General features: G+C 35.8%; 1 protein-coding gene across 14 annotated transcripts in view; it reads left to right on the forward strand.

Annotated features, from left to right (window-relative positions):
• Window positions 1–27,577, forward strand: part of mtmr3 (myotubularin related protein 3) — a 112,276-nt gene that overhangs the window by 61,930 nt on the left and 22,769 nt on the right. For 11 of the 14 annotated variants that reach the window (XM_069912966.1, XM_069912955.1, XM_069912963.1 and 8 more), the window contains 9 exons: window positions 1,836–1,949; window positions 4,241–4,440; window positions 4,586–4,717; window positions 10,377–10,488; window positions 10,935–11,133; window positions 11,737–11,922; window positions 12,006–12,176; window positions 13,040–13,185; window positions 22,742–24,173. In XM_069912966.1, the coding sequence (XP_069769067.1) occupies window positions 1,836–1,949; window positions 4,241–4,440; window positions 4,586–4,717; window positions 10,377–10,488; window positions 10,935–11,133; window positions 11,737–11,922; window positions 12,006–12,176; window positions 13,040–13,185; window positions 22,742–24,173 (2,692 nt within the window). The remainder of the gene's footprint in view (window positions 1–1,835; window positions 1,950–4,240; window positions 4,441–4,585; window positions 4,718–10,376; window positions 10,489–10,934; window positions 11,134–11,736; window positions 11,923–12,005; window positions 12,177–13,039; window positions 13,186–22,741; window positions 24,174–27,577) is intronic. The other 3 variants (XM_069912958.1, XM_069912962.1, XM_069912970.1) reach the window with 1 other exon arrangement.

The following is a 27,577-nucleotide window of genomic DNA, read 5'->3' on the forward strand; positions in this document are numbered from 1 at the left end:
GATTGTTGAATTAAGGAAGGGAAAACCAGAAGTGTTTGATCCAGTGATCATTGGGGGAATCAGATGGAGAGGGTGAGAAAAAATTTTTTTTTGAGTCACTCCCATCTCCGAGGATATTTCCTGGACCCAACACAAATGGCATTGTTAAAAAAGCACATCAGCACCTCTATTTCCTCAAAGGTTTAGAGGTTTGACATGACATCAAAAACCCTGGCAAATTTCGACAGAGATGTGGTGGAAAGCATTGGTTGCATCACAGTCTAGTATGGGGACACCAATACTGCCGAATGAAAAGCTCTGCAAAAGTTAGTGGACACGTGGGGAGGGAGGGGAACGAAAAGAGCTTGAACTCTACAGAAAACTTTGTATGGAATTGCAAATTGTAGTCAGTGTTAACTGTTAACATTGACATTGAGAACTGAGTTTAAATTTGGAAAAGCATAAATAAAATATTCAAAAAAAAGTTAGTAGACAAACTCCAGGACATCATGGATAAAACCCTCCCCACCATCGAGAATGTCTACAGGGAATGCTGCCGTTGTAGGACAGTAGCAATCATCAAGGATCCACACCACCCAGCACATGCTCTGTTCTCACTGCTACCATCAGGAAAGAGGTCTAGGTGCCACATAACTCGCACCACCAGGTTCAGAAACAGCTGCTACCCCTCCATCATCAGACTCCTCAACAGCAAACTCAATCGCGGATTTTTAAGGACTCTTGCTCTTTATTAATTTTTTTTCCTCTATTGTACAGTCACTTTGTTTACATTTCAGTTTGTTTACATGTGTGTTGAGTCCTTTTTTTGTACTATCAATGAGTGGTAATATCTGCCTTGCAGGAGTTGTATGTGATGTCATATATGTACAATGAATCTGGAGCGTTTTGAAATCTATACATTTTTCACCAGTTTTCAGAGTAAAATATGTCCACTCGAATAGTTCATTCAAATTGTCCTACAATTATCTTTGTATTTTCTTGGTTATTTGTCTTGGTTCCATTATTGTCACATGATACCACATTTAGAATGTAATATGCATGAAATTCTTTAAAATATTTTCTTCATATTTTGTGTTTGCTGTTTACATTGGCACAAGCTTTCACAATTTTGCAAAACTGTATCTGAATCTGGGTCAAGAACTTGCTGGTAAATGCAGCATTTATTCCCTGTAAATGTCAACAAAAGTTCTCGGCTTGCTGCTGTCTAAATTTTTCTGACTGCCCCTCACTGCTGGATGTTGTTTTGGAATCTGAAGTGCAAACTTTCGATTCCCTAGCAGCTGAGTTCTGGAGTCTGACAACAGGGCCTTCTCCAGGTGTCCCCTGGTGGATGATTCTTTAGCCCATTAATTTGAAAGGAATCTTTGTGACGACTGGAGAGAAATATAGGTCATTTACTCTTTAAAATTTCTTTAGGTTTTTGAGATAGCTTAATTTAGAACTTTTCGATGATTCAAATTGTTAAATTGTTTAAATGATTTCAGTCTTGTATGCTTTTTAAATATCAGACCTTGGAGGCATTCAAAAGACAACAACTTTGACAGATTATGAACCTGGGTAATTATTGGTTACCAGATCTTTGTTTTAGCCATTTTATGATGAGGATTATACTGGTTTACCCACCGACCATGAGTTAGGAAAGTCTCACCATCCGGTCCTGGCCCTTTTTCATTCAGTGCATTCACCCTTATGAAGTCGATCAGTGCTCTACCTTGAATGTGGTGGTGCTGTCATTTTTTTTAATTACAATGTTATTGCCTTTTGTATTTTCGCTTTGATGTCATAGCTGAATGAAAAGTGGATTGGGTTAAGTAGTATTTCACTTTGAATTGCAGGTTATGTGCCAGTTACCCACAGCAATTACTTGTACCAGCTTGGCTAACTGATAAAGAGCTTGAAAGCGTTGGAAACTTTAGATCATGGAAAAGAATTCCAAGTGTGGTCTACAGGTGAGAAAATGATTTGCAAAAGCAATATGTATCAAGATTAAATTTTAAATGTCCATTTGAACATATGCAAATTATCTTCTTTGAAGGGAAAATACTGAAATGATAAAACAGTGGAAATATCACTCTTGCATCTTGATATTCAGATAATTCAGCCCTTTTTGTTTGAATTTGGCTCATCAAGCATAGAATGCCTTTGAAGATTAACATACTAGGAATCCTCCATATGTGAGAACTTTTGCAAATCCTTAGTGTTGTTGGGAGGTTAGATAATTTTAACCCAATAAAAAATTCCTTCGGTTCCTTTTCAGCTGTAGAGTTTGAAATTGGTGGAGGTTCGTGTAAGGCTTCAGTAAGTTGAGAACTATTTCATTGAATGAGGTTCAGTTGGTTTTCAATTCATTAGGCTGATCAGTTGATATGTTGACTAATTTAATGAATACTTCAAGACTCATTTGAAGTTCAATTCCCGTGTTATGTGTGAGGGAGACTCCCTGCCCATTGCTGGTGGTCATGTAGCCTCCCCACCTGAAACTCATTTGGAAATCACACCACCTGTCTGTACATAGTGTAGTTTTTGATCCACTCATAGTTACAAAGCTATAGATGCCAATTAAGATTAGGCTCAAACCATTAGTCAGTGGACACTTTGCCATTGGCTTGTTCAAATCACTATGTCCTTATAGAACCCTGTATTTAGCACCACAGAGGAAACTTGGCTCTCTGCCTTGTGAAAGCCCCAGACACAGCTTCATGCCAAGTCGCTGTTGCAGATGTCACTTGGAAGGGTCGTGAGTAAGGTGCACACTGCACTGAAGCTAAGCCATGGTATTGCTATAGCTGAAATTTCTATAGATCAATACTGGCAGTAGAGCCACCGCTCTCAACAGATCAGGGGTCCGAGGGTGTGCGTATACCCCTGTGGGTACAGTGGTACCTGAGTGTGTATAACCCCTGCTTATAGGGTGCGAATGACTGCATTGGCTGTGTAAATTAATACTTGTGTACTGTAACATTCTCCCCTCTTTCCCGTTACTATCTGTTCCCACGCTCCCTTATAAATTGTGTGTTCCCATTGCTCCCTTATAAATTGTTTCTCTTATTAATTATTGTGTTAATAAAGTTGCATTTGATTGCAAACCCTCGTGTCCAGACTCATCTCTCTTTGAACCCACCAAACCTGACACTTTCTCAACAAAATACGTTTGTATAAGAATTTTTCACCCAGCTCTTAGAAGCAATCTCATTTTTGTTGCTATTTCCCCAACTGTCACCATCTGGCTGCCTCAAGTACAGCCCTCTTTCCACACAATTTCCAATCAGCATTTGCTGCTGCTTCTTTCCCAAGAAGTTAGCTCAAACCATTGAGATTGGAGCACTCTCAACATGCATTTCAGGAGTGAAACTATTGCAAGACCCATTGAAAATTGAAAAGTTTTAAAAAAAAAAAATACAAGATGAATGCAAAGGATGAGTCAAGTAAGTTGCAAACTTCATATATTTCCAAGTTGGATTAATGTGACCTGACTTAGATATTACAAGTATCACTCACTGACAAAAGGCAAAGGAGGAAAAACCCAGCACCCAACCCCAACCAACCAATTTTCCCCTGCAACCGCTGCAATCGTGTCTGCCTGTCCCGCATCGGACTTGTCAGCCACAAACGAGCATGCAGCTGACGTGGACTTTTTACCCCCTCCATAAATCTTCGTCCGCGAAGCCAAGCCAAAGAAGCTGGGTTGAAATATTACTAATTAAATTACTTAAAAATTTCCCTTTATTTGACATTGAGAGCAATTGTGAGGTTGCCAGATTTAGTTCTACCAGCAGCACCAAGATCTAAAAACATTGGCCTCGTAATTGATGCTTCCTCAGCAGCACCATTGAGATTGTGACCGTGTGAAATAGACTTTGGGCACAAACACATTTTTAGCACCTTTTAGTGCATTTATAAATTCTCCAAGATTTATTTTTTAAAAATGGGGTTTAAACATTTGCTTGATCTTGACCTGTCTAGCATCAGGCATAGGTGGAGCAGACTCACTGCTGTTCTGAAAGTTGGTTTCTACATGGCACATGGAGCATATTATTTCTTCCCTCCTAAAAACAAATAAATAAACAGATGCACAAACTGATCTTGATTGTTTCGCCCATGGCTGAGAACTTCTGTAGATGCATGTTTGATGCTAGTCTTTTTGTTGTTCTTTAATGCTCAGATTACAATATTCAATTACCTGAGAACATGACCATTGATACAAATTCATTTTTTTTAAATAATTTTGTAATATTTCTAGGCACCAGGGTAATGGAGCAGTGATTGCTCGTAGTGGTCAACCAGAGGTCAGTTGGTGGGGATGGAGAAACTCTGACGATGAGCACTTAATACAGTCTGTTGCAAAAGCTTGTGCCATGGATAGCAGTTCCACCAAACATGTTAATGGCAATTGTATACGAGATTTTCCTCATGGCAGTGACCATTCTGATGGAGAATTTGGTAAGAGTTGTGATAATTTCTCATTGTATTATTGTTCAGTGGTCATGTAGAATTTGAAATTTCTGTTCATATAATATGGTTATTAACTTTGTGACACTTGTGATGTCGTGTTGCTAATTAAACTTGATTGTATTTTTTATCTTAGATTCTTCAATGACTAATACAACAGAAGTAGAAAATGTATGTAATCCGCCACATAAACTTTTGATATTGGATGCTAGGTCATATGCAGCAGCTGTGGCTAATCGGGCAAAGGGTGGTGGATGTGAATGCCCTGGTGAGTATCAAGAAGAAAATTTAAACAATAGCTTGCTTATTAATTTGTCAGCTCATCTCCTCTAATGCCAACAGGACATACTTCGCCAGATGTGAAAGACGACTGATGTTCCCAGGTTTAGTGGTAAATAGCTACATGTAAAATATCATTATGTGCTGCTGTCACCTCCCAAGGCTCAATATCCTGGGGTCATGTAGGAATGCAGTGATTGTCAACTGTTTCAAAGTTTCCCCAACCTTCAGTTCCCACAAAAGCAACAAACATGAACGTTTTGTTATTAAGATTGCAGTAATTAATTCAATTTCCATCTTTATCATGGTTATCTAAGGTGGCCTCGCCATCCCTATCTTTAAAAGTTCAGATTTATTGTACAAGTACATAGATGACATACAATCCTGATATTCCTTTTCCTGTAGGCGAGACAGAATTATGGCAGCAAGATATGAGAGCAGAAGTAGGCCAATAGGCCTGTCAGGACTGCACTGCTATTTAATCATAAGCTAATCCTTATCACTCAGCCCCACTGCTCGGCCTTCTCTCTGTAACCTTTGATGTCCTAATCAAATACCTGTCAATTTCTGGCTTAAATACACGAATGACCTCGCTTCCACTATCATCTGTGGCAACAAGTTCCACAGACTCATGACCCTTTGGCTAAATAAATTTCTCTGCATATCTGTTTTAAATTGATGTCCTTTTATCCTGAAATTGTGGCTTTTTGACCTGGACTCCCCTACTATGGGAAACAACATGTCACATCTACTCTGTCCAGGACTTTCACCATTCAAAATGTCACTGATGTCCACCCTCCTCCTTCTTTACTTCAACAAATACAGTCCAAGAGCCAACAAATGTTCATCATGTGTTAACCCTTTCATTCTATTAAATCTTCTCTGAACTCTTTCCAATGTTAGCACATCCTTTCTCAAATGAAGTGCCCAAAATTGTACACAGTGCTCCAAGTGAGGTCTCACCAATGCCCTATAGAGACACATCGTTACATTCCTGCTGTGTATGCTATTCCACTAGAAATGAATGCCAAAATTGTATTCACTTTCTTCATTGCTGACTCGACCTGGAGATGAGCCTTTAGGGTATCCTGCACAAGGACTCCAAAGTCCTTTTACAAACCTCTGAATTTTGTATTTTCACCCCATCTAAATAGTCATTTTCAATATTTTTTTTATTGTTTCAATAAAAATAAGCAAGTAAAAGCTACTAAACAGAGTTAGCATGTAAAAAGGAATATACAGGTGTTACAAGCCCAAAGGACCCCCAAACCCAGCAGCAATAGACATTCACCAAGACAAGTAGTTACATAAACAAAAATTGTTTATAATTATCTTTAAACAGAATCAAACTTTAACTTATCTCCCAACTTAACCCCCTTCTAATTCTAAGCGCACGTGTATGTGATGTGTGTGTAAATGTAAGAAAAGTTCTTTCGTTCACAGTTCAGTCTCACTTCTCATTCTTCCAAGTTCTCTGATTGCAGGCAATTCTTGTACTATGCACAGAATTTAACATGTATAAGGTTCACCAGGCTTTTTTGCTCGAAAGGTAAATGTTTACCGCTCAGGAAGGTTCTCATAGGGTTTGCAGAGAGAGATTTGTTGTTCCAGGATTTCCACAACTAATGTACTGCCATTAGTCACCTCAATGTCTTGCTGATAAAACTTGCCACATCAGGGCTCTCCAGATGGTAGCCTCTTTCTTTCTGGCTATCACAGAGTTCCTTTTTGTTCCACTTATATATCAGACATATAGCACTTCAGCCATCTGCTGCTCTGGAATTTTTCTGTTTTAGTTCCAACCAGCTTCTCCTGCTTGTTTCATCTCTCTTTCCACCCCACCCCACAAACAAAAGCTGTTGTCTTTAGGTTAACAAAAACCTAGGAGTGACCTTTCTGTGCACTCTGTCAAAACCCTTGCAATGACATCATTTCAATTAGCACCTTCTTGTGAAATGTGCATAGCATTCTCCATAGTTTCTGTAAAGTTACTGAATATGAATTCTTCAATATTTCAAATAAGATCTGTTTTAAAGTGTATGTATGTAACCTACTCTAATTTTACCAATTAATCTCCCAAATATTCCATTACACAGGTGTAGTAATTATATGCATAAACTAAACTATTATACATAAACAAAGTACTTTAACAGACTAAAAGAAAGACAAAAAGGTATATTACCCACTTAAACAAATATAAAATAATTAATTGAAAAAGACAAAAAAATGACTATTCTACAAAATGTACCCCTTCCCTTCTGTTGTTGGTGGTTGCATATAATTTACCACCATATAAAGACTAAAATCACAAAACGATATCTGAATAATCTTTGTAAATTATGAAAATAGTTGGTACAAGTATTCCACGAATTTAAAAAAAATTCAAACCCATTACATTGGTATAACATCTAAACAATCCCAGTCTCTCAATCCCATGTAATTTTCTTTGCTTCCCTTATTGCTAGATGTTCAAAACTGATGAAATAGAAAGATGCTGTCCCTCCTACTCATTCTTGATAGCTATCTGATATGATGGCATGTTTAACTTCGAAAAAAATCAAATGCTCTAAATAATAGTCTGCCCGCTGATTTCTTATACCATAGTGCATGACTGTACACTTAACCACCTCATTAAAAAATCTCAGTCGCCTTCTCTAAGTTTTTAAGCTTCTCAGTCCTCCATTTTCCAATTTATTTTTGCTTCCTTGTCTGCCCTTTGTTTTGCTTTAATTTGGCTTTAACTTCCCTCATCAGCCACAATTCTCATTTTTCCATTCACAACTTTCTTTCCTTTTGGTATATACCTGTCCTGCACTTATCTAATTCTTTGCTGAAACTCCAGCCATTGCTGATCTTCCCCATGAGTGTACTTTTCCAATCAACTTTGGCCAGATCCTCTCATGTAATTGAAATTTCCTTTACTCCACTGAAATACTGTCACATTTAGCCTTTCCTTTTCAAATTTCACGGTGAACTCAATTTTGTGATCACTGCTTCCTAAGGATCCCTTTACCTTAAGATCTCTAATCACCACAGGTTCATTACACAGCATGCAATCTAAAATAGCTGGTCCCCTGGTGGCCTACTCCAAAAAGGCATGCCACAAATTCTCCCTCCTGGGATCCCATACTGGCCTAACTTTCCCAATCTACCTTCATGTTATGAACTTAATCATCTTATTGGTAGTGCAAAAAAATTCTTCTCAAGAAGATGCATGTGCATGTAAACAAATAAAGAAATGTGAACAAACTGGCTATGCAAAATAGAGAGGAGGAGGAAAAACAAATGTGAAAGTAAGAGTCCTTAAATGAGTTTCTGATTGAGTTTGTTGTTGAGGAGTCTGATGGTGGAGGGAAATAGCTGTTCCTGAACCTAATGGCGCGAGTCTTGTGGCTCTTGGACCTATTTTTTTTTATGGCAGCAGCGAAAACAGAGCACGTGCTGAATGATGTGGATCCTTGATGATTGCTACTGTTCTCTGACACCAGCATTCCCTGTAGACATTCTCGATGATGGGGAGGGCCTGTAATGTCCTGGGCTGTATTAACTACCTTTTGCAGGGCATTCCACTCAGGGGTATTGATGTCCTCCTACCAGACTGTGATGCAGCCAGTTAGCACACTGCCAACCATAATCTTGAATTTTCTGCTTTTATGGTGATATGCCCTTTGTAAATTTTTTTAATGAAGTTATTTCTTGTTGTCACTGAACTATTGGCCATGTGATTTCACTTCAACTTGTGATTGTGGAATGATTGTTTTCCTCTCCTTGGATAGTGTGCAACTTTCCAATTTAGCAATCTTGGCATCATAGCTCTTCAAACAAGTAACTCTTGACTTTCCTTCCCATCAAACAGCCATTCTATCACTAATATCCCTTTTGTTAAGTGTTGATACTTCCCAGATTGTCCTATCTTGCTCAGAACTGAAACCTTCTGGTTATTATTCTATCTTTGCTATAGTATTGAAACAAATGGCATCCTTGTAACAGTAAGAAAAGAAGGCTTCTTGACAAATGTATAGCTTTACCATTGGTTGATCTTGTAATTTTCCTTCTCTCCAATATAACTCTACTGTTGTCATGGTGGATGGGTGAAATTGAATCACCTGTTTCCAGTTATAGCTGGAGAATTAACTGCTCTGTTCCATTTTTCATGTTATTGCAGTGTCTCACAAGGTCCCTTTTAATCAAATCTCTGTTATTTGTTCTTTGGTGACATCACTCAAATATTGTAAATGTCCACATGAGCAGCATGCCTTTGTTAACATCTTTACGGTCTCTGAATTGTCTCACTAGGAGTATCCAATCGTGGACATCAGAAAATATTCCTTCAGTTAAATAATTTGAAGGTTACTACATTTGTCACTGAGCTTTCCTCCTAACTCTGTCCTCTAGCCACTATCTTCATTCACTTCCATGTTTGCATCAAATAGCATCCAAATCAGTGATATTTTTTAACCCAAATTAAGCTTTTAATCACAAATCTTCACCATTCCTGAAACAGTAGAAGGAAATGCCACAAATTACTATTTAAGCTCGTGTAATGTCTCTGAAAGATGATTTCTCAAAACATGGGATATTTGGAAATATGAGATGGTAGATACATCTAAAGGCTGATTAAAATTAAGATAATGGTTGATAACAATGCAATCTTCAGTGTGATACTAAATAAGATGCTAGAAAAAGAGTACAGTACAATTTTGATTATCCAAAATGGTTGGAATAGGGCCTACGTCGATAAATGTTTTTTAGGATAACTGGTCATTTTTTAAGCCCAAGGTCCCACTCCTGCTCGGGAGGCCATTCTTCTTTTGATCGCTTGCCATTTAAGCGAAAATTCCATAGAGGAACGTAAAGAAGAAATGGAAAGAGAGAGGAGAGGGAGTTATCTGAAATAAGGATAATCTCGTTCTAATTTCATGTCGAGTATAATTTTTTTTTCAACCTGTGAGGTCAGTTCGGCTTTGAAAAAATTTCAGGTAAATGAGGATTTCTGATTTGTTTCAGATATTCTCATTTATCAAAAAAAAATGTTTAAAATTTGGATAAATGAGGTTTTTGGAGAATCTGATTTTGGATAATCGGAGTTATACTATACTTGGAAATATTTCAGAATCAAATAATTGATTTGGGGAGAACTAAAATGAGTTTGTCACAATTATTTTGTGATCACGTCATCACAGAAGCATCCAAAGTGGAAGTAGAAAGATCCTCAAAAGTTCTTCAGCCCTCGATGTAATATGGAAGGCTCAAAATTTATTTCTAATGAAACTAGTTGGGAGTAACTTTGATAAAAATTTAGATGGAAAGAATTGAAAAAACTTCTTATTTGCAATGATGTTGTCTCTTTATTTGGCTTTAAAATTGTTAATATGATCACATTGACCTGAAAGAAAGTGGTGGGAACTTGTACTTGGAAGTGTTATATTTTTAGCCTCCTTTTTATCCTTGTTTTAAAATTATGCATTTAAATTTCCATTTTTTCGTTCTCTCAAATTGGCAAATGCATAATGGACTCCATATGTAAGAATTGATTGAAATTGAGTGTGAAAAGAGAATCATTTGTTTTAAAGCATTGTTGATGTGAAGAAAGTTTTCTTTATTAATATGCAACTTTCTATTCTCCAAATGTTATGTACATCTCTCAGAGTATTATCCAAACTGTGAAGTAGTATTCATGGGAATGGCAAATATTCACTCCATTCGGAAGAGTTTCCAGTCACTAAGATTTCTCTGTACCCAGATGCCAGATCCTGGAAAGTAAGTGTACAGTTCTTTATATCTTTACATGTATACATTCTGTTCAGTTTTATTTTTGCACTACCAATAATTGGCAATTCAGTCTTGCCCACAGAAAAAAGAATCTCAGAGTTGTATGTGATGTCATGTATGTTCTATGACAATAAATCTGAAATCTTAATTTTATTTATTTGCTCATTAAAGATCGGAAAAATTGCTGACTTAAATTTCATTTGTATCAAAAAGGAAGTGCTCTGCAGTCAAATTAATTAATTTTTCCAGTCAATCATCTTAAATAATTTTTTGAATATTTATAGTAAAAGTTTGTACTTTATAGGCAAGAAAACATGCGGAGATGCATTTGTAGACAGCCATTTTACATGATTGTAATATTAAATGTTTGTTTGTTTGATGGAAAGGCATGTGTCAATTAATCTAAATATTTTCTTCAATTGCTTTCTCATTAGCAGTTGGTTATCAGCATTGGAAGGTACCAAGTGGCTTCAGCATCTATCCATGCTCTTAAAAGCAGCAGTGCTTGTAATTAATGCAGTCGATCGAGACCAACGGCCTGTTTTAGTACACTGCTCTGATGGCTGGGACAGAACACCACAGATAGTGGCTCTATCAAAATTATTGCTGGATCCTTATTACAGAACAGTTGAGGTGTGCGTAATTGTTTGTTTCGTCGGAACAGTATGCAAGCAGAATCTATTAGATTTATTAAACTGGTACAGTTAATGCTATGCATATAATATATGGACAGATTAGCAAAGAAAAGTTCTTTGTAGAATGAAAACAAAATGTACATAAGAATCAGAAAACAACAATCAAAATTCTTCGGAGATGTGAAGAGGTACATTATTGCAGGATCCTTACTATTAGAACAATTGAGGTGTGCATAATTGTTTCGTAGGAAGAGATACATTAGAACAGTTAGTTATAAGTGGAAAGTTGTAAAGAAAAAGAAGCAGAGGGAGATAGAATGAAAATGATAAATGGATTAACATCATGGTTAGAAACAAGGGAGGCACCAACTACAATTCGGAGCAGAGACCGAGATAGATGGAGAGACTTGATTGCCCACGCTGAATGGCAAGGCACCTGAACAAACAGTTAACTGTTATGCCCATAGTATTGTTAGTATTCATAAATCTAACAGTAACTTTTGTAATTTGAAGCAAACCCACCCGCAATGCTGTTTTTTTTTAATTTACTGTCGTGGACATTTTGAGTTGGCCTTGATTAAAGTAGCACTATATTTTACAGGGCTTTCAGGTTCTGGTGGAAACCGAATGGCTGGACTTTGGTCATAAATTTGCTGATCGATGTGGCCATGGTGAAAACTCGGATGATTTTAATGAACGCTGTCCTGTGTTTCTTCAGTGGTTGGATTGTGTCCATCAATTACAGAGACAGTTCCCTTGCTCATTTGAGTTTAATGAAGCATTCCTTGTAAGTAGAGTAGATTTTCTATTTGCTGATCACCATATCTAAACATAAATGGCTGTTTATTTATTTCTTGTATTTTTATGCAGGTTAAATTGGTGCAGCATACATATTCTTGCCTTTTTGGAACATTCCTGTGCAACAGTGCAAAAGAGCGTGAAGAGAAACAGACTCAGGAAAGAACCTGTTCTGTTTGGTCCTTGCTGAGGCCTGCCAACAAAGCCTTTAGAAATCTCCTATACACCTCACAATCTGAAACTGTATGTTTGTTTACATCTGCCCTATAGGATAATTGTATAATAGTTAAACAATAGCTATGAGCATCATATACATTCTTGATAAATTTTAATTCAATTAAAATTATTTCTTATCACTAAATTTTTATTCAGTAACATTCATTAAAAATGAACGGCACATACCTTTGTACTAAGGTCACGACGCTGTATATATTGGATTTCATGCCTTTTTGATCTAGCTTTTATCATAATATAAACAATTTTCTTGAAAGTTCAGCAGCCAAGAGACTGTAAATTGAACTATGCAATTATGATGCCTTCAGAGTTTTTAAACTTGAATTTTTAACCAGTAATTCTGATTTTCTAGAACATTTTTGGACCAAAGTATTTGTCAGTGTATCTTTTGAATTGATTTTGTATATTGCATAAGCATTTGCAATTGGAGTAAAATGTTCAACAGAGATGAGCACAAAGTCCTAGAATTTCCAGTAAGTGGGAAAATTAGTGTTCAATTTCTATACTGTTCAACCAATGATTTAAAAACTCAGTGCAGAAAGTAACGATCCAATGAAATGTTTATCTTCAAATTATCGATGTGATTTGTAAATTTCTGTAAGACCATTTGGAGTGATTTCTGAATACACTCCAGTGAATATCACATCTACTAGTTTTATTGAATACTGGGAAATGATGTTTTTTTTTTAATGCATCTTTCTCTTCATTCTAACAGAACTGACAAATCCCTAAAGGGTGCAGTTTTCATCCTTATTGCATTTGATATTTGATATATAATTGATATTTGGCTGCATTTTTGTAAAATATTTACTCAATTTTTGCTCAAATTTTTTACATTAAAGAAAATGTTTCTACTTGAAAATCTGAACTAGGTACTACATCCAGTGTGCCATGTAAGGAATTTGATGCTTTGGAGTGCAGTGTACATCCCCAATTCATCTCCCTCTGCACCTACTGATGACCACTGTGCACCTTATCCAGTCCCAAGGTCCATTCCTGAAGAACAGACACTGGGAAGGTGAGCTTCATGCTTCAGCTAAAAGAAAATGGTATTATTATAACAAATTGTTATCAGATGGGCTTTATGAAAATATCTTGGATATTAAATTTATTACATATAAATTGGGATGATAAAAACTTTAATGGAATTTGAGGAGTTAGACTTCCAGGGCAGTGATTCCTTGTTACAAAAGCTTTTAAAAATTCTATCACAAACTATTCTTCAAAAAGCAGATTGATCTTTGTTTCAGACGTACAGATCCATGTTCAATTTTTGGATAATCGTGGTATGCAGTTTACCTTGCATTTTGATTGACAGGAAACCAATGAAGAGTTTTCACTTATGCACAAGAAATTTCTCATATCTATGTAGGATTTATCATATTCCATGTTCTTCACATAAAGTAGAATGAATGTGGAGCCCAAAGAGAAGTATGGTTCTGTGTTTCTTCTCTGGCATTTAAGTCTTCTTTGGCTTGCCTTCGCAGAAGAAGATTTATGGAGGGGTAATGTCCACGTCAGCTGCAGGCTCGTTTGTGGCTGACAAGTCCGATGCGGGACAGGCAGACACGGTTGCAAGGGAAAATTGGTGGGTTGGGTGTTGGGTTTTTCCTCCTTTGTCTTTTGTCAGTGAGGTGGGCTCTGAGGTCGTCTTCAAAGGAGGTTGCTGCCCGCCGAACTGTGAGGTGACAAGATGCACGGTTTGAGGCGATATCAGCCCACTGGCGGTGATCAATGTGGCAGGCACCAAGAGATTTCTTTAGGCAGTCCTTGTACCTCTTCTTTGGTGCACCTCTGTCTCCGTGGCCAGTGGAGAGCTCGCCATATAACACTATCTTGAGAAGGCGATGGTCCTCCATTCTGGAGACGTGACCTACCCAGCGCAGTTGGATCTTCAGCAGTGTGGATTCGATGCTGTCGGCCTCTGCCATCTAGAGTACTTCGATGTTGGAGATGAAGTCGCTCCAATGAATGTTGAGGATGGAGCGGAGACAACGCTGGTGGAAGCGTTCTAGGAGCCGTAGGTGATGCCGGTAGAGGACCCATGATTCGGAGCCGAACAGGAGTGTGAGTATGACAACGGCTCTGTATATGCTAATCTTTGTGAGGTTTTACAGTTGGTTGTTTTTCCAGACTCTTTGTGTAGTCTTCCAAAGGCGATATTTGCCTTGGCGAGTCTGTTGTCTATCTCGTTGTCGATCCTTGCATCCGATGAAATGGTGCAACCGAGATAGGTAAACTGGTTGACAGTTTTGAGTTTTGTGTGCCCGATGGAGATGTGGGGGGGCTGGTAGTCATGGTGGGGAGCTGATGGAGGACCTCAGTTTTCTTCAGGCTGACTTCCAGGCCAAACATTTTGGCAGTTTCCGCAAAACAAGATGTCAAGCGCTGAAGAGCTGGCTCTGAATGGGCAACTAAAGCGGCACCATCTGCAAAGAGTAGTTCACGGATAAGTTGCTCTTGTGTCTTGGTGTGAGCTTGCAGGCGCCTCAGATTGAAGAGACTGCCATCCATGCGGTACCAGATGTAAACAGGGTCTTCATTGTTGAGGTCTTTCATGGCTTGTTTCAGCATTTAAATAAGTCCTAGGTAAATGACACCAATTCAATTTTCTTGTACTAGACCCATTTACTTAAGAATTTATTGATATCAGACGAGTATACTTGATAGCTAAGCATCCATAGCCTCAGTAGATTCCAAAGCTTCATAATCCACTGAATGAAAGATTTTTGACCTCATCTAAATAGACCGTCTAATGTTATAAGATTGTGACACAGATTTCTGCGTTGCTCAACTAGAGCAAACTACCTCTTGAAATCTACATTATAGCCCTAAAAGGATTTTGAGATTTCAAGGGGATAACCTCTCATTCTTCTAATTTACAGAAAATCCATACTATTTAAAATATTCCTAAGTATCTGTTGTGCTAGGAGTCAATATAGTTGGCCTATCTTGCACTGCTTCTGACGATAGTATTATCTTTCATTCGATTATGATTAAGATGATAAACAGCATGTTATCCCAATTTTCATCTGAAATTGATGTGTTCAAGTCTCTTTCCCATTCATTCTTGATTTCCATCCCTGAATGTATTCTTAGGTCCATCAAATTACTATAAATAATTACTATCAATCTACCATGGGGAAAACTTTAAATCAAAAAATAAATCAAGAACATTGGTAGCAGGAATTTGAGGAAAATAAGATAATTTAGACAGAACAAAATACCTAATTTGTAGCTATCTTTTAAAAAAATCTATTAGGAAGGTCGAATTTAACTGTTAATTGTTCAAATTAAGCGAAATTGTCTCAAATATATAGATCCTTAAAACTTTTCATTCCCATTCCCCAAATACACTTGATCTGATCAATAATTCTTCATTCCGTGCAAGACTGTTTAATACAATTTAAAGTTGTACATAAAATACATATGTCCAAAGTTAGACTATTCTGAGAATATTAAGAACTACAAGAAATTTGGAACATTTCTTTAAAAGTCCTATCACAGATTCTTAGGATTAAATTAGAACTGTGTCCTTTTATTGCTTTGTTGGGTATTCTCTAGAAGATTTCCTTGAAATCAACTCAAAAAAGAATAGTAGCTTTTACTTCATTGATGGCCAAACAAGCAGTTTTGATGAGATGTTAAGACAGCAGAGCAGGGGGCGTGGCAATATGGTGTAGAGTCCAGACGTGTAATCTCAACCTCTCTGGCCAGACTTTTAAGTACCTGTTTTTTTAACTTTGTTTTCAAGTTTAAACTTTTTAAATTTTAGTTTAAAGTATCAAGGAATTATTATGGCCACTAATGGTAAAAAGATTAAACCTCAAGTGCAGAGGAAGTTACATTTCGAAGTGCTGAAGATTTAGGGCCTAGACGACTTGATGCAGCCTCAGGCTTATTAATCTCTTCATTGTCTAAACCTCAAAGACTGCCTGTGGGAGTTGAAAAAAAAAATGTCTATTACTCACCGAGTGAAGGATGGCGCTGGAATTACTCGTTCTCTGGAAGAAGGTGTGTGTTCCCAAGAAGTGGACCCTGATTTGGAAAGCCTTTCGATTTCAACAGAGGGAGCACACAGGAAGACTACTCCATTGTTGGAAATGCATCAGGAAGCACTTCAATCTGAAGAAATTGCTTTTCTTTGTGATTTCATGAAAAAAACAACGAGATGTGGGGGGAGACCAACGGCGACTCCCTGAAGAAGTCGGAGTGCCGTCACTGGGAGTCCAGACCCACAGTAAAACTTTTAAAATGCCTTCTGTTCAGTTGCAGCAGGAGCTGCAGTTACCTTGTTCTGTCACCACATCAGAGAGAGCAAGGCTGAGCTTTTCTGACCTACAGTGTATACAATAAAATAACGTTGTTCAAGCTGTTATTAACCCTTTGACATCTCAAATGAATGAAATGGCTCAAATGACTGCTGGTATAAGTTCAGAATTAAATAAATATGGTTAAGACACGTGTGGGTGCATCTTATGAAGAATTTAAAAAATTTCAGACTGCTTTTTTTGGACTGTAAACAACAAGTGGCTTCCAACAGAAAAAGTGCTGAAGGTTGAAAAATCAGTCATAGAATTGGGAGAACGCGAGAAGGAGCTAGAGAGGAAAATGGAAAATCAAAGCAGAAGGAATAATGTGAAAATTGTTGGTTTGCCACAAGATCCTCTTCGTTTCTTTAAAGACTGGATCCCGTAAGTATTGATTGTTTGGCTGGGGAGGGAGAGATTTGCTCTAAGTTCTTTACTAGTCATCAGCCACTGGTGGGTGACCCACACCCAATTTTTGTTTATGGGATTACTACCTTTTGGTAGTTTTTTTTGGAGGGGGGGGATTTTCTTTTTTTTTTCTTTATTTTTTTATTTTCATTTTAGTTAATTTTTAATTTATGATTTTTTTTCTCCTATTGGAAGGCCTGTATACGTTGATTTGAGTTTTCATATAAAGATATTATTGGTATTTAGTAACAATAGTAGATATGTCAAAGTTGAGGTTTGCTACTTTTAATGTTCGAGGATTAAACAGTGCAATTAAGTGTAAGCGAGTTTTGGCATATATTAAGAAAATGAAAATTGATGTTGCTTTTTTACAAGAAACACATTTGAATGTGAAGGAAAGTATAAAATTAAAGAGGGACTGGGTTGGGTGTGTATATTCTTCATTTCATTCTAGGGCTAAAAGTGTAGCAATTTTGATACATAAAATTTTATCTTTTGAATTACTATCAATGGAGGAAAAGGCAGGATGTATTCTTAAATTGAATTGTAAGATTTTTAGTGAATTTTGGACTTTACTTAATATTTATGCCCAAAATGCAGATGATGAAATATTTATTTCAGATGCATTTTTATGTTTTGGTCAGGCTAATGATAATATTTTAGTTGGTGATGATTTTAATTGTGTTTTGGAACCTTTATTAGATAAATCTCCAAAGAAAGTTAAGAAATCCAAGATGACAGTTCAGGTTCAAGCGTTGATGAAAGATCTTAATTTAGTAGATATTTGGAGATGTCTTAATCCGACAGAGCAAGATTTCTTTTTATTCATCTAGACATGAATCGTTTTCAAGGATTGACTTCTTTTTAGTATCGGCACACTTACAAGGGAAAATACAAGTGGAATATAAAAGTAGGGTGATTTCAGATCATTCTTTGTTGTATTTTACATATGCAACTTTTGAGAAAATCCAAGTGGCCTATCGTTGGAGGTTTAAAATAATGTTAAAAAATATGGAATTTATTGATTTTTTTGAAAAAACAAATTAATTTTTTTAAAGAAAATTCTAATTCTGTTCAAAGTAAGTTTGTATTATGGAATGCTATGAAAGCCTATTTGAGAGGACAAATAATTAGTTATACTTCTAGAATAAAGAAGAATCGATTAAATCAGAGTTTTGAATTGGAGAAACAGATTGATGTGTTGGAAAAGGAATTTCAGAAAGATGCTACATAAGATCAGAAAATAGAACTATCTAGGTTGAAATTAGAATATAATACTTTGCAATCTTATCAATTTGAATGTGTGATTAATAGGACTAAGCAGAGGTATTATGAATTGGGAGAGAAAGCACATGAGGTACTACTGTGGCAATTAAAGAAAGAACAGATTTCAAGGACTATTTATGTTGTTAGACGGAATTCCCTTATTACTTATAAACCTCGTGAGATTAATGATGAATTTTACTCATTTTATAAAAAGTTATATACATCTGAAGGAAAACAAGAAACTAGATAGATTGATTTTTTTTTTATCACAGTTGAATTTACCGATATTAGAGGATGGAGATATACAGGAGTTAGAAGAACCATTTACTGATTCAGAAATTAAAATGGCTATGCTGGAAATGCTGAACGGTAAATCGCCTGGTGATGATGGATTTTCGGTTGAATTTTATAAAATTTTTTATGACGATTTATCTGCAGTGTTTGGGGATGTGTTACGTCAAGTTGGAGAACATTATGAATTACCTGAGTCTTGATCTAGTGCTTTAATTACAGTAATCCTAAAAAAAGATAAAGATCCTTTGAAATTATCTTCATATAGACCAATTTCGTTGTTAAATGTAGATTATAAAATAATAGCTAAAATATTAGCGAATAGATTGGCTAAATTTTTACCTAAGTTGATTCATATGGATCAAACAGGTTTTATAAAGAATAGATATGCTTCAGATAACATTTTGCACGTGATTAGTTGATTAATAGATTTCAACAATCTTCAGATCATCCGATGATATCTCTAGATGCAGAAAAGGCATTTGATGGAGTTGAATGGAACTTTTTGTTTAAAGTTTTGGAGAAATTCAAGTTTGGTCCTTTTTTTTATTGGTTGGATTAGGGCTCTATATAGTAAACCAGTAGCTAGAGTATTGACAAATGGTTTGATTTTGGAACCCTTTAAGCTATCTCGATCAACTCATCAAGGTTGTCCTTTATCACCGGTTTTGTTTGCGTTAGTGATTGAACCTTTAGCACAATTGATAAGACAAAATACACAGATACAAGGTATGAAAGTTTTAGATGAGGAGTATAAAATTAATTTATTTGCTGATGATGTATTGGTGTATATAATAAACCCAGCTCAGTCACTTTTGCACTTGAAGAAGTGTTTAATACAATATGGAAGTCTTTCTGGATATAAAGTTAATTGGGGGGAAAAAGTGAAATATTACTGGTAGGTGAAGGAGATTATTCAGTTTATAAGAATATTATTAATTTGAAATGGACTGATCGAATTAAATTTTTGGGTATAATTTTGAATGTTAATTACCAATCTTTATATAAATTAAGTTATGTTCCGTTAATGAAAAAAATTAAAACTGATTTGATCAAATGGAAAGATTTACCTATTAATTTAATGGGTAGGATCAATACAATTAAGATGAATATCTTTCCGCGTATACAATATTTGTTTCAATGTATTCCGTATTTACTTGATAATTTTTTTCAAGATTTGAATAAAATGGTTGGAGTTTTTATGGAGAGGTAAATTTTCGAGAGTGGCTTTGAATAAATTAACTTGGAAATATGAGTTAGGGGGATTATGTTTACCACATTGTCAAAATTATTATGAAGCAGCCCAACTTAAATTTATTAGTTCATTGATGGATTTGGTACGGCCTCCTAGTTGGGCCAAAATTGAGATGGCAAATATTTCTGAATTTGAAATATATCAATTGTGTTTAGATGGAATATAAATTTGTTACAACAATATAATGTGCCTATATTAAAACATTTAATGAAGTTATGGATAAAGAAAAATAAAATGACAGGCTCTAGGGGTAAATTATCTGCTTTGACTCCGTTGTATAATAATCAACTTATTCCTTTTTCAATACATAATTGAAGCTTATTGCATTGGAGATTTAAAGGTGTGAAAAATTTGGGAGATTGTTTTAAAGAGGGGCAATTTTTATCTTTTAATCAGATGAGGGAAGGTTTTGGTATTGATAAGAATTCTTTGTTTTTATATCATCAAATTTGATCTTTGGTAAAATGTATGTTTGATAGAGATATGATTTTACCTGAAATGACTAAATTTGAGACTTTTCTTATGAAGGTACCAGAGAAGGGTTATATTTCATCTATGTATCAAATATTACAGGATGGTATGGATAAAAAGGGTTGGGATAGATCTAAAAGTAAATGGAAAGCGGATACTGGTTTTATTTTTTCCGAGGATGATTGGTTAGATATTTGTTATGATAGTGTAACTAGATTGATAAATGCCCGTTATGCAATGATTAACTATAATTTTTTACATCAATTATGTTTAACACCTGAAAAATTTAAAAAGTATGGTTTTCATGAATGAAATGTTTTTAAGATGTGATGATACGGTTGGAACTTTTTTTCATGCCGTTTGGTCATGTATACATATTCAATCTTTTTGGAAGAAAATTCAGTTGTTTTTAGAATATCTGTATAAGATTAAAATAGTTTTAGATCCAACAGTATTTTTATTGGGTAGTTTGCAATCTTTGAAAGGCTTGGGATTAGATAAGTTTCAGTTTGCTTTTGTATATTTAGCTTTATCTGTAGTGAAAAAATGTATTGCTAGTACGTGGAAAGATATAAATATGATTGATATTAATAGATGGTATGAGATGAAATATTGTTTAATAATGGAAAAAATTATGTATGTTTTGCGTGATAATTATAATTTTTTTTATTGATAAGTGGTCGTTATATTCAGAATATTTACATTTCAATTTACATTGATTAGATCTTAATATGTATATTTAATTTTTCTTTAATATTTTTTCTTCTTTCTTTATGGCTCTCCTTGGGAGAGTTGGCTGAAGGGGGGGTCTTTCCTTTTCTATTTTTTTTATATATATATATATATATATATAAAAATAACATTCATGTTTATGGTTAATTGTTGTATATGTCATATTATTTGTTTTTTGAACAAATAAATAAAGTTTATTTTTTTTTAAAAAGACAGTGGAGCACCAACTCGCTTGCACTGGATACAGGATGTTATGTCTTGCTTGAATTTGGAGAAAATTAGATATAATGTTAAAGAGATCAAGGTTGAATTTGATAAGATATGGGGTCTATTCATGCACAATTATCATAATTTGATTACTTAGAAAACCCCCAGAGCACCCCTGCCTATCTGATGTCTGATTTATTTGCTGGTGACCATGTTCAGTGGGTTAGATTAGTACGTATGGGTTTTTTCTTTTTTTCTATTTTCTCTTATTTTTGTTTTCTTTATAACTAGAAGAGATTGGTCTATTTAGATAATCACAATGTATATCTCAATATCAGATATAAAGTGAAATTTTTATTAGAATTTTTCTGAGAATTATATAAGACTAATTTGTTTGTGACGCCTATTCCTTATTGCATTATATAAAAGCTTTATAATATCTAAACACATGTAATATTTCTCTATCAAATTAATAAAAATATTATAAGAAGGAAGATGATAAACAGCTCTCCAGGTTTACCTCATCAAATCTCCTGTATATGTAACAAGACATATTAGCATATTTCTTTTGCTACCTTCACACTGTTATTCTTGAAAGTTCAAATTAAAGAAGCATTGATACTTTTTTTTTTGAATAATGGAATTGGGAGCTGACAGACTTGGCACCCTCCTAATTGAATGGATGAAAGAAAATATTTTTATATCCAAGTTTAAAAGTTGCTGATTTCTACTATCCTTATCTTGAATTACTCTTGCTCTAGTTTTCAGGTTAAGTTTCATTGATCTTGATTTTACTTCAATAAGAAGAACTAATTTCTTTGTAACTGTTTTGTCAAATCTTATTATTTAAAGTAATTAAAATAAATAGCACTTTGCCTTTTAAATGAATAGTAGTGCAAGTTCGCTCATTTGTCCTGCAGTCTGTTGTGTTCCTGATGAATTTGCAATTTATGCCCCTCCTGTGTTGAGGTGTTCAGACCAAATGCAATGCTCCATGGAACAAAAATGAGGAGTCTTTGTATTTTAATTTGTTTGAGATAATGACCAGATTGCATCAGTATTTTTGATCGATGTTTGTTCCTTTCTGCCATCTTGTACCGATTCTTGTATGTGAACTCCTATAATGCCTAGTCTCTTATCTAATAGGTAATATTCTGTGGGGGGGTTTGAGTCCAAAAGATGCCTGTGACTTTGTATGTTATAGTTTTACCTGTTCCCATTTTCACTATTTCCTGTCCCCAATAATTGTTTGCTGTTACTGTACTTCAACCACGAAACAGTTGAGCCTCCAGATGACATCCCTGAATATTACTTATTGCTCAGTACTTAATTTAACGTTTCATTTTTTCTAACCTAGAAACTTGGGAAAAATTGAATTATGGGGATTTTCTTTTAAACAAGAAAGCAGAAATGATAGATTACGATGTTTGTATTTGTATACAAGGTGATTTTTGGATGTGAAGCATGGGATTAGTGTATTTTCTATTATGTAATATTTATGCAGACCAACTAGATATCGTTTCAAGAAACCTGAACACCTCTAAAATAATTTCTCCTTCCTTTGACAAGTAGAATAGCAGCGTTCATGGATTTTGTCGTGCTTTGTTTCTAACATATTTCTTTTTTGGAAGCAGGTTACCAAAGACCAGATCATTTGACAACCTGACAACTGTTTGCGATAATCCTGGACCTGCCACAAATAGACGCTCCAGTGATCCAAGCCTAAATGACAAGTGGCAGGAGCATCGCAAGTCGTTGGAACTGAATAGTGTTGGATTAGGGGGAATGTTGGATGGAAATGGACTAGATGGTTCCTTCAGCAATGAAGCACTGGAATTGGGAAAACTGGGAAAAAGCCCATTAGAAGCTGAACTTTCTGTTGCTGCTGGTGTTGGGGAGGGTCAAATAGAGAATATTTTACAAGAAGCTTCCAAAGAGGATGGTGGGTTAGAGGAACAATCAAAGGATGTAACAGTAATTGAACTAAAACGGGAATTAAATGTATTAAATAGTGAAAGTGAGTTTGATGCTGGCCTGAGTAATCAGTTGGTTACAGACTCATCAGAAATTAAGGAAATTAAAAATCCTGGGCCTGATTCTGGGCTTGTTATAACCTCAGACAAAGAGATAAAGGAAGACTTCTTGGAATCCATTAATCATATTCAAATGCAACCTATTGTAAGAGATGTTGTGGCTAATTTCCCACCAAGTTGGACAAAACCTTGTGTTGTCGCAGAGGATTTTGTTGAGCCAAACATTGAACCTGAACATCACTTTACTGCACCACAACCTTGCTTAACGAACTTAATTGCTCCAGACAAACAGGAGGAGAAAATATCTACTTTAGAAAGTTCTACTGAAACATTAACTGAAGATGAAGCAAAGCAGGATGTGCCACAGCCCTATTCTAAAAATTATTTGAATACCAGGACCAATGTTCCCTTGGTATCTACTACAGACTCTGATAGTTTTTCTCAGTTTTTGCCTGAAAGCCAAGATATGGTTGTGAAATCAAGATCAACCGATACAAATAGGACTTCAGTTAAAAGTGTTCAAAATTCACAGCCTCCTCCTTGTGCCTTGTCATTCAGTGAATGTAAGGATGGATTTTCTCCTAATGGAGAAGTGAGTAACGAAAATACAGTAATCGAGAAAGCAATGGACTTCGGCAGTGGTGCTCAAAAAAATATGACCGCTAATGGTATAAATGGAGATGAATTAAGGGGGAAAATGGTTTTAAGTAGGCAAGTTTCTGCAGCTAGTTGCAGTTCTTTGCAGTTTCCATCTGGCCATTTTAGGAATCCCCAGTTCAAGTGGACTCACTACTATTCTGGAAGACAGCAGGCAATAACAAGCCCAGATCAACCTACACGAAGCCATTTGGATGATGATGGATTAGCGACACACAATGATGCTGTACAACAGCGACTTCGTCAAATGGAGACAGGGCATCAACAAGAAGTAGAAAATTTAAAAAAACAGGTACAGGAGCTGTGGAGCAGGCTGGAATGCCAGCATTTTAGCAATTCATCTCTGCGTTTTAATGGAGAATTTAGTGACGAAGTGGTAAGTATAGGAAATTTCAATTTTTATATATTTTGATTGCAAGTTGTACAGTTTTTCTTAGCATAAATGCTTTTTGATTTCTATTTAACTAAATTCACATACTTGATTTCAATGTAATAATTGTGAACATTTACACAGTGTGGTGATATACTGGTCAAATTTTATGATGTTTTGCACTTTATCTGTTTGAGACTTTTCAAGTTTTCATTTGCACATCAGTGATTAGCTGGTATAACAAAAGATGACCTGAATTTCAGAATTGTGCATAGTTTACAACCCATTTAAGTCATTGTCTCTGTGCTCATCGTTAAAGAATTGCCCAGCCTCCTTTCATCTTCTTGCCTCGGGTTCATTGGCCCCCCCCCAGGTCACAGCTCACACAGGTGCTCCAAAATGTTTTGGGTGTACCTGTCACTTCAGACATCGAGTTCCCTTTCTGCATCATCCTTTAGATGAAAAAAAATTTCTTCATCTTTTTGCAAATTATTTTAAATCCATGCCTTTTTGATTTTTGCATAAGGAAATAAATTCTACCTACACCTTTTGTAATCTTATGGACTTAAATGAAGTGTCCCCTGATTCTTCTATGGATTACCCAACTTTACCTTGAGTTAGAATTTTATAACCTTGGAAATCTCTTTGTAAATCTGCTGTACACTATTCCATGCAGTTGTAGCTTTCCAATAATGTGACTGGAACTGTATCGAGTACTCAATGTGATCAAATTAGGTACATCTTGTTCTTGCATCTCAGTTAATAAAGAATGAATTCTCCATGCCTATTTAATCATCTCTCCTGTAAAGGGTCATTGGGCATATTCAAGTTTTCTTTGCTCCTACACAACTCCCAATATCCTACCACTTATTTCATATTTGCTTGCCTTAATCAGTCACCCTCAAATGTCTTGCCTGGATTAAATTTTATTTGCCACTTCTCTGTGCAGCTTGTACACTTCAGAATTCTTTCTTATTATCTATTCATTTCTCAATTATATTTAAGCCCAAATTATTAATTTGTGGAAAAAAAACAAGGGTCTGGGTATTTCTGAAGTTGTGGCTGATCACACCTCAAAATCGCGCACTGACGAGGCCAGTAGACGTTGAATATATGGATTTTAGCAAGACAATTGTCAAGGTCCCATATGGCATGTTAGTCTGGATCATTTTATTAACAGAGATCCAAGGGGGGTGGGGGGTGGCCATAATAATGAACTGACCAGAAGTGATTTTAAAAGAGCTCTACACAAAAAGTATTTAAAAAGATAGATTAAAAGCTCAAAAAATAAAGTTTTATCATCAACATTGGAGAAAGTAAGTACTAGGCAGCCAAGAACAAAAACTGAAGAAATGACAGCTCAGTCAGGAACATCAAGTGGAAGCCTCATTATAAGTGACTCAGTAGGGGCCTTGGGACTGGTTGAAGCCAGCAGAGCTGGGGAATCAGCCCAATATATAGCCTCCATTCTGAATATGTTGGAAACTTTTTATGCAGTCATTTTAAGAGTATGGAATCAGCGATGAGAGATCTATCAGAGAAGGTAATGGAAATTAAAGAAATTGTGGCAGATTTAAGTCAGTGTTTCTCAATCTTTTCCTTTCCACTCACTTACCACTGTAAGTAATCCCTATGCCATTGATGCGCTATGATTAGTAAGGGATTGCTTAAGGTGGTACACGAGTGGGAACGGGTTGAGAATCACTGCTCTCGACCCAATTGTTACTGAAGTATTTTGCTTGAGAAAAATTGTCATTGGCCCATTTCTTTTGGAGTTATGAAACCATGCACATAATGAATCAATCAAGTATGATTAAAACATTGCTTTTCAATCTTTTTCTTTCCACCAACATGCCACCTAGTGCAATCCCTTACTAATCTCAGAGCACCTATGACATAGGGAATACTTAAAGTGGTATATGAGTGGAAAGAAAAAGGTTGAGAACCACTGACTTAAGTGAACAAATGACTCATTTAGAGGCTGAGCTGGACAAAACAAAAGACAGGCTGAAGGCACTGGAAGAAAAAGCAAAACTATGAGACACAGAAAAGAAAGGACTGATAGACAACATTTGGAAAATTTTAGCAGACATTACAACGTAAGAATCATTGGACTGAAAAGGAATAGAGGGAAAAGACACGGTGAGTTTCTTTGCAGCATGGTTCCCACAAATGCTTGGACTAGATAAGTTGAATGTAAAGTTGCAAATTGAAAGGGCTCACTGGACCTTTGGACCCAGAAGAACCAGCGAACAGTCCTGGTAAGACTTTTAAGTTACGGGGGGAAAAGGTGTGAACTTAAGAGCAACATACGAATATTCAAGAAATAACAAAGCCCCATTAGTGGTGGACCATGTAAAAGTAATGTTTTTCCAGGACTTCAACCCTGCCTTGGTCAAACAAAGAAAGGAATTTGATGAGGTAAAGAAACAACTGCGATCTTAGAAAAAGTAAATATTCAATGATTTATCCAGCATTGCTGAGGGTGGATATCTTAAAAGGTAATCAACGAGAAGAAGTAGTGGAAGAATTTTTAAGAAAGTTATGATAAAATTAGTCACCAGCTGAAAGGTCTGAAAAGACCATTTCAAAATGGGACTAACTGAAAGATGTATTTTTTATTTATACTAATAGTACTGAGCCGTCTTATTTTCATTGTTTAAAGAAAAAAAATATTGGTTTATATGGAGAGCTCTGAAAAGACAAAGGTGGTAAGGAAGCAGCAAGTTGGGAACTCTGACTCAGGGTTGGGGGGGGGGGGGAATATGGCACCAAAAGGACAATTTCTTCTTCGGAAGAACCAGCGGGCTTCTGGGTTGTCAACATCATCAGAGCTAGGGATGTGTGTGTTTCTTGAAGGGGAAATGTATGTGATGGAAATGTCTTTTAATAGCGAAATGTTACAACGGTATTTAGAAAATTGGAAAAATATTGTTATACAATATTTGTGTGAAAAATGGTATGGATAAAACACATTTATTAGTCTTAATACTAACAGGATAAACTGGATGGTGAAAAGGAAGAGGGTCTTGGCATACTTAAAGAAATTAAAAGTAGATATAATCTTTTGCAAGAAACACATCTTACCAAATTGGAATATGATCAATTAAAAAAATGGATGGGTGGGACAAATAATATTCCTTTGGTTCAATGGCAAGAGGAGTGGCTATTCTAATTGATAAAAATACACCAGTGTTAGTAGAAGATACCTCAATTGATCAAGCTGGAAGATGTGTAATGGCACGCTGTAAAATTTATAGAGAAGCATGGACATTTATGAATATTTATGCCCTCAATTATGATGATGAAGCCTTTATGAAGGACATCTTCTTAAAAGCAGCAGAGGGAATACAAAATTAATTAATTGGAGGAGAATTTAATTTCTGCTTGGAACCAATACTAGATAAATT

The sequence above is a fragment of the Narcine bancroftii genome, unplaced genomic scaffold, assembly GCF_036971445.1.
Source record: "Narcine bancroftii isolate sNarBan1 unplaced genomic scaffold, sNarBan1.hap1 Scaffold_281, whole genome shotgun sequence".
Lineage (NCBI taxonomy): Eukaryota > Metazoa > Chordata > Chondrichthyes > Torpediniformes > Narcinidae > Narcine > Narcine bancroftii.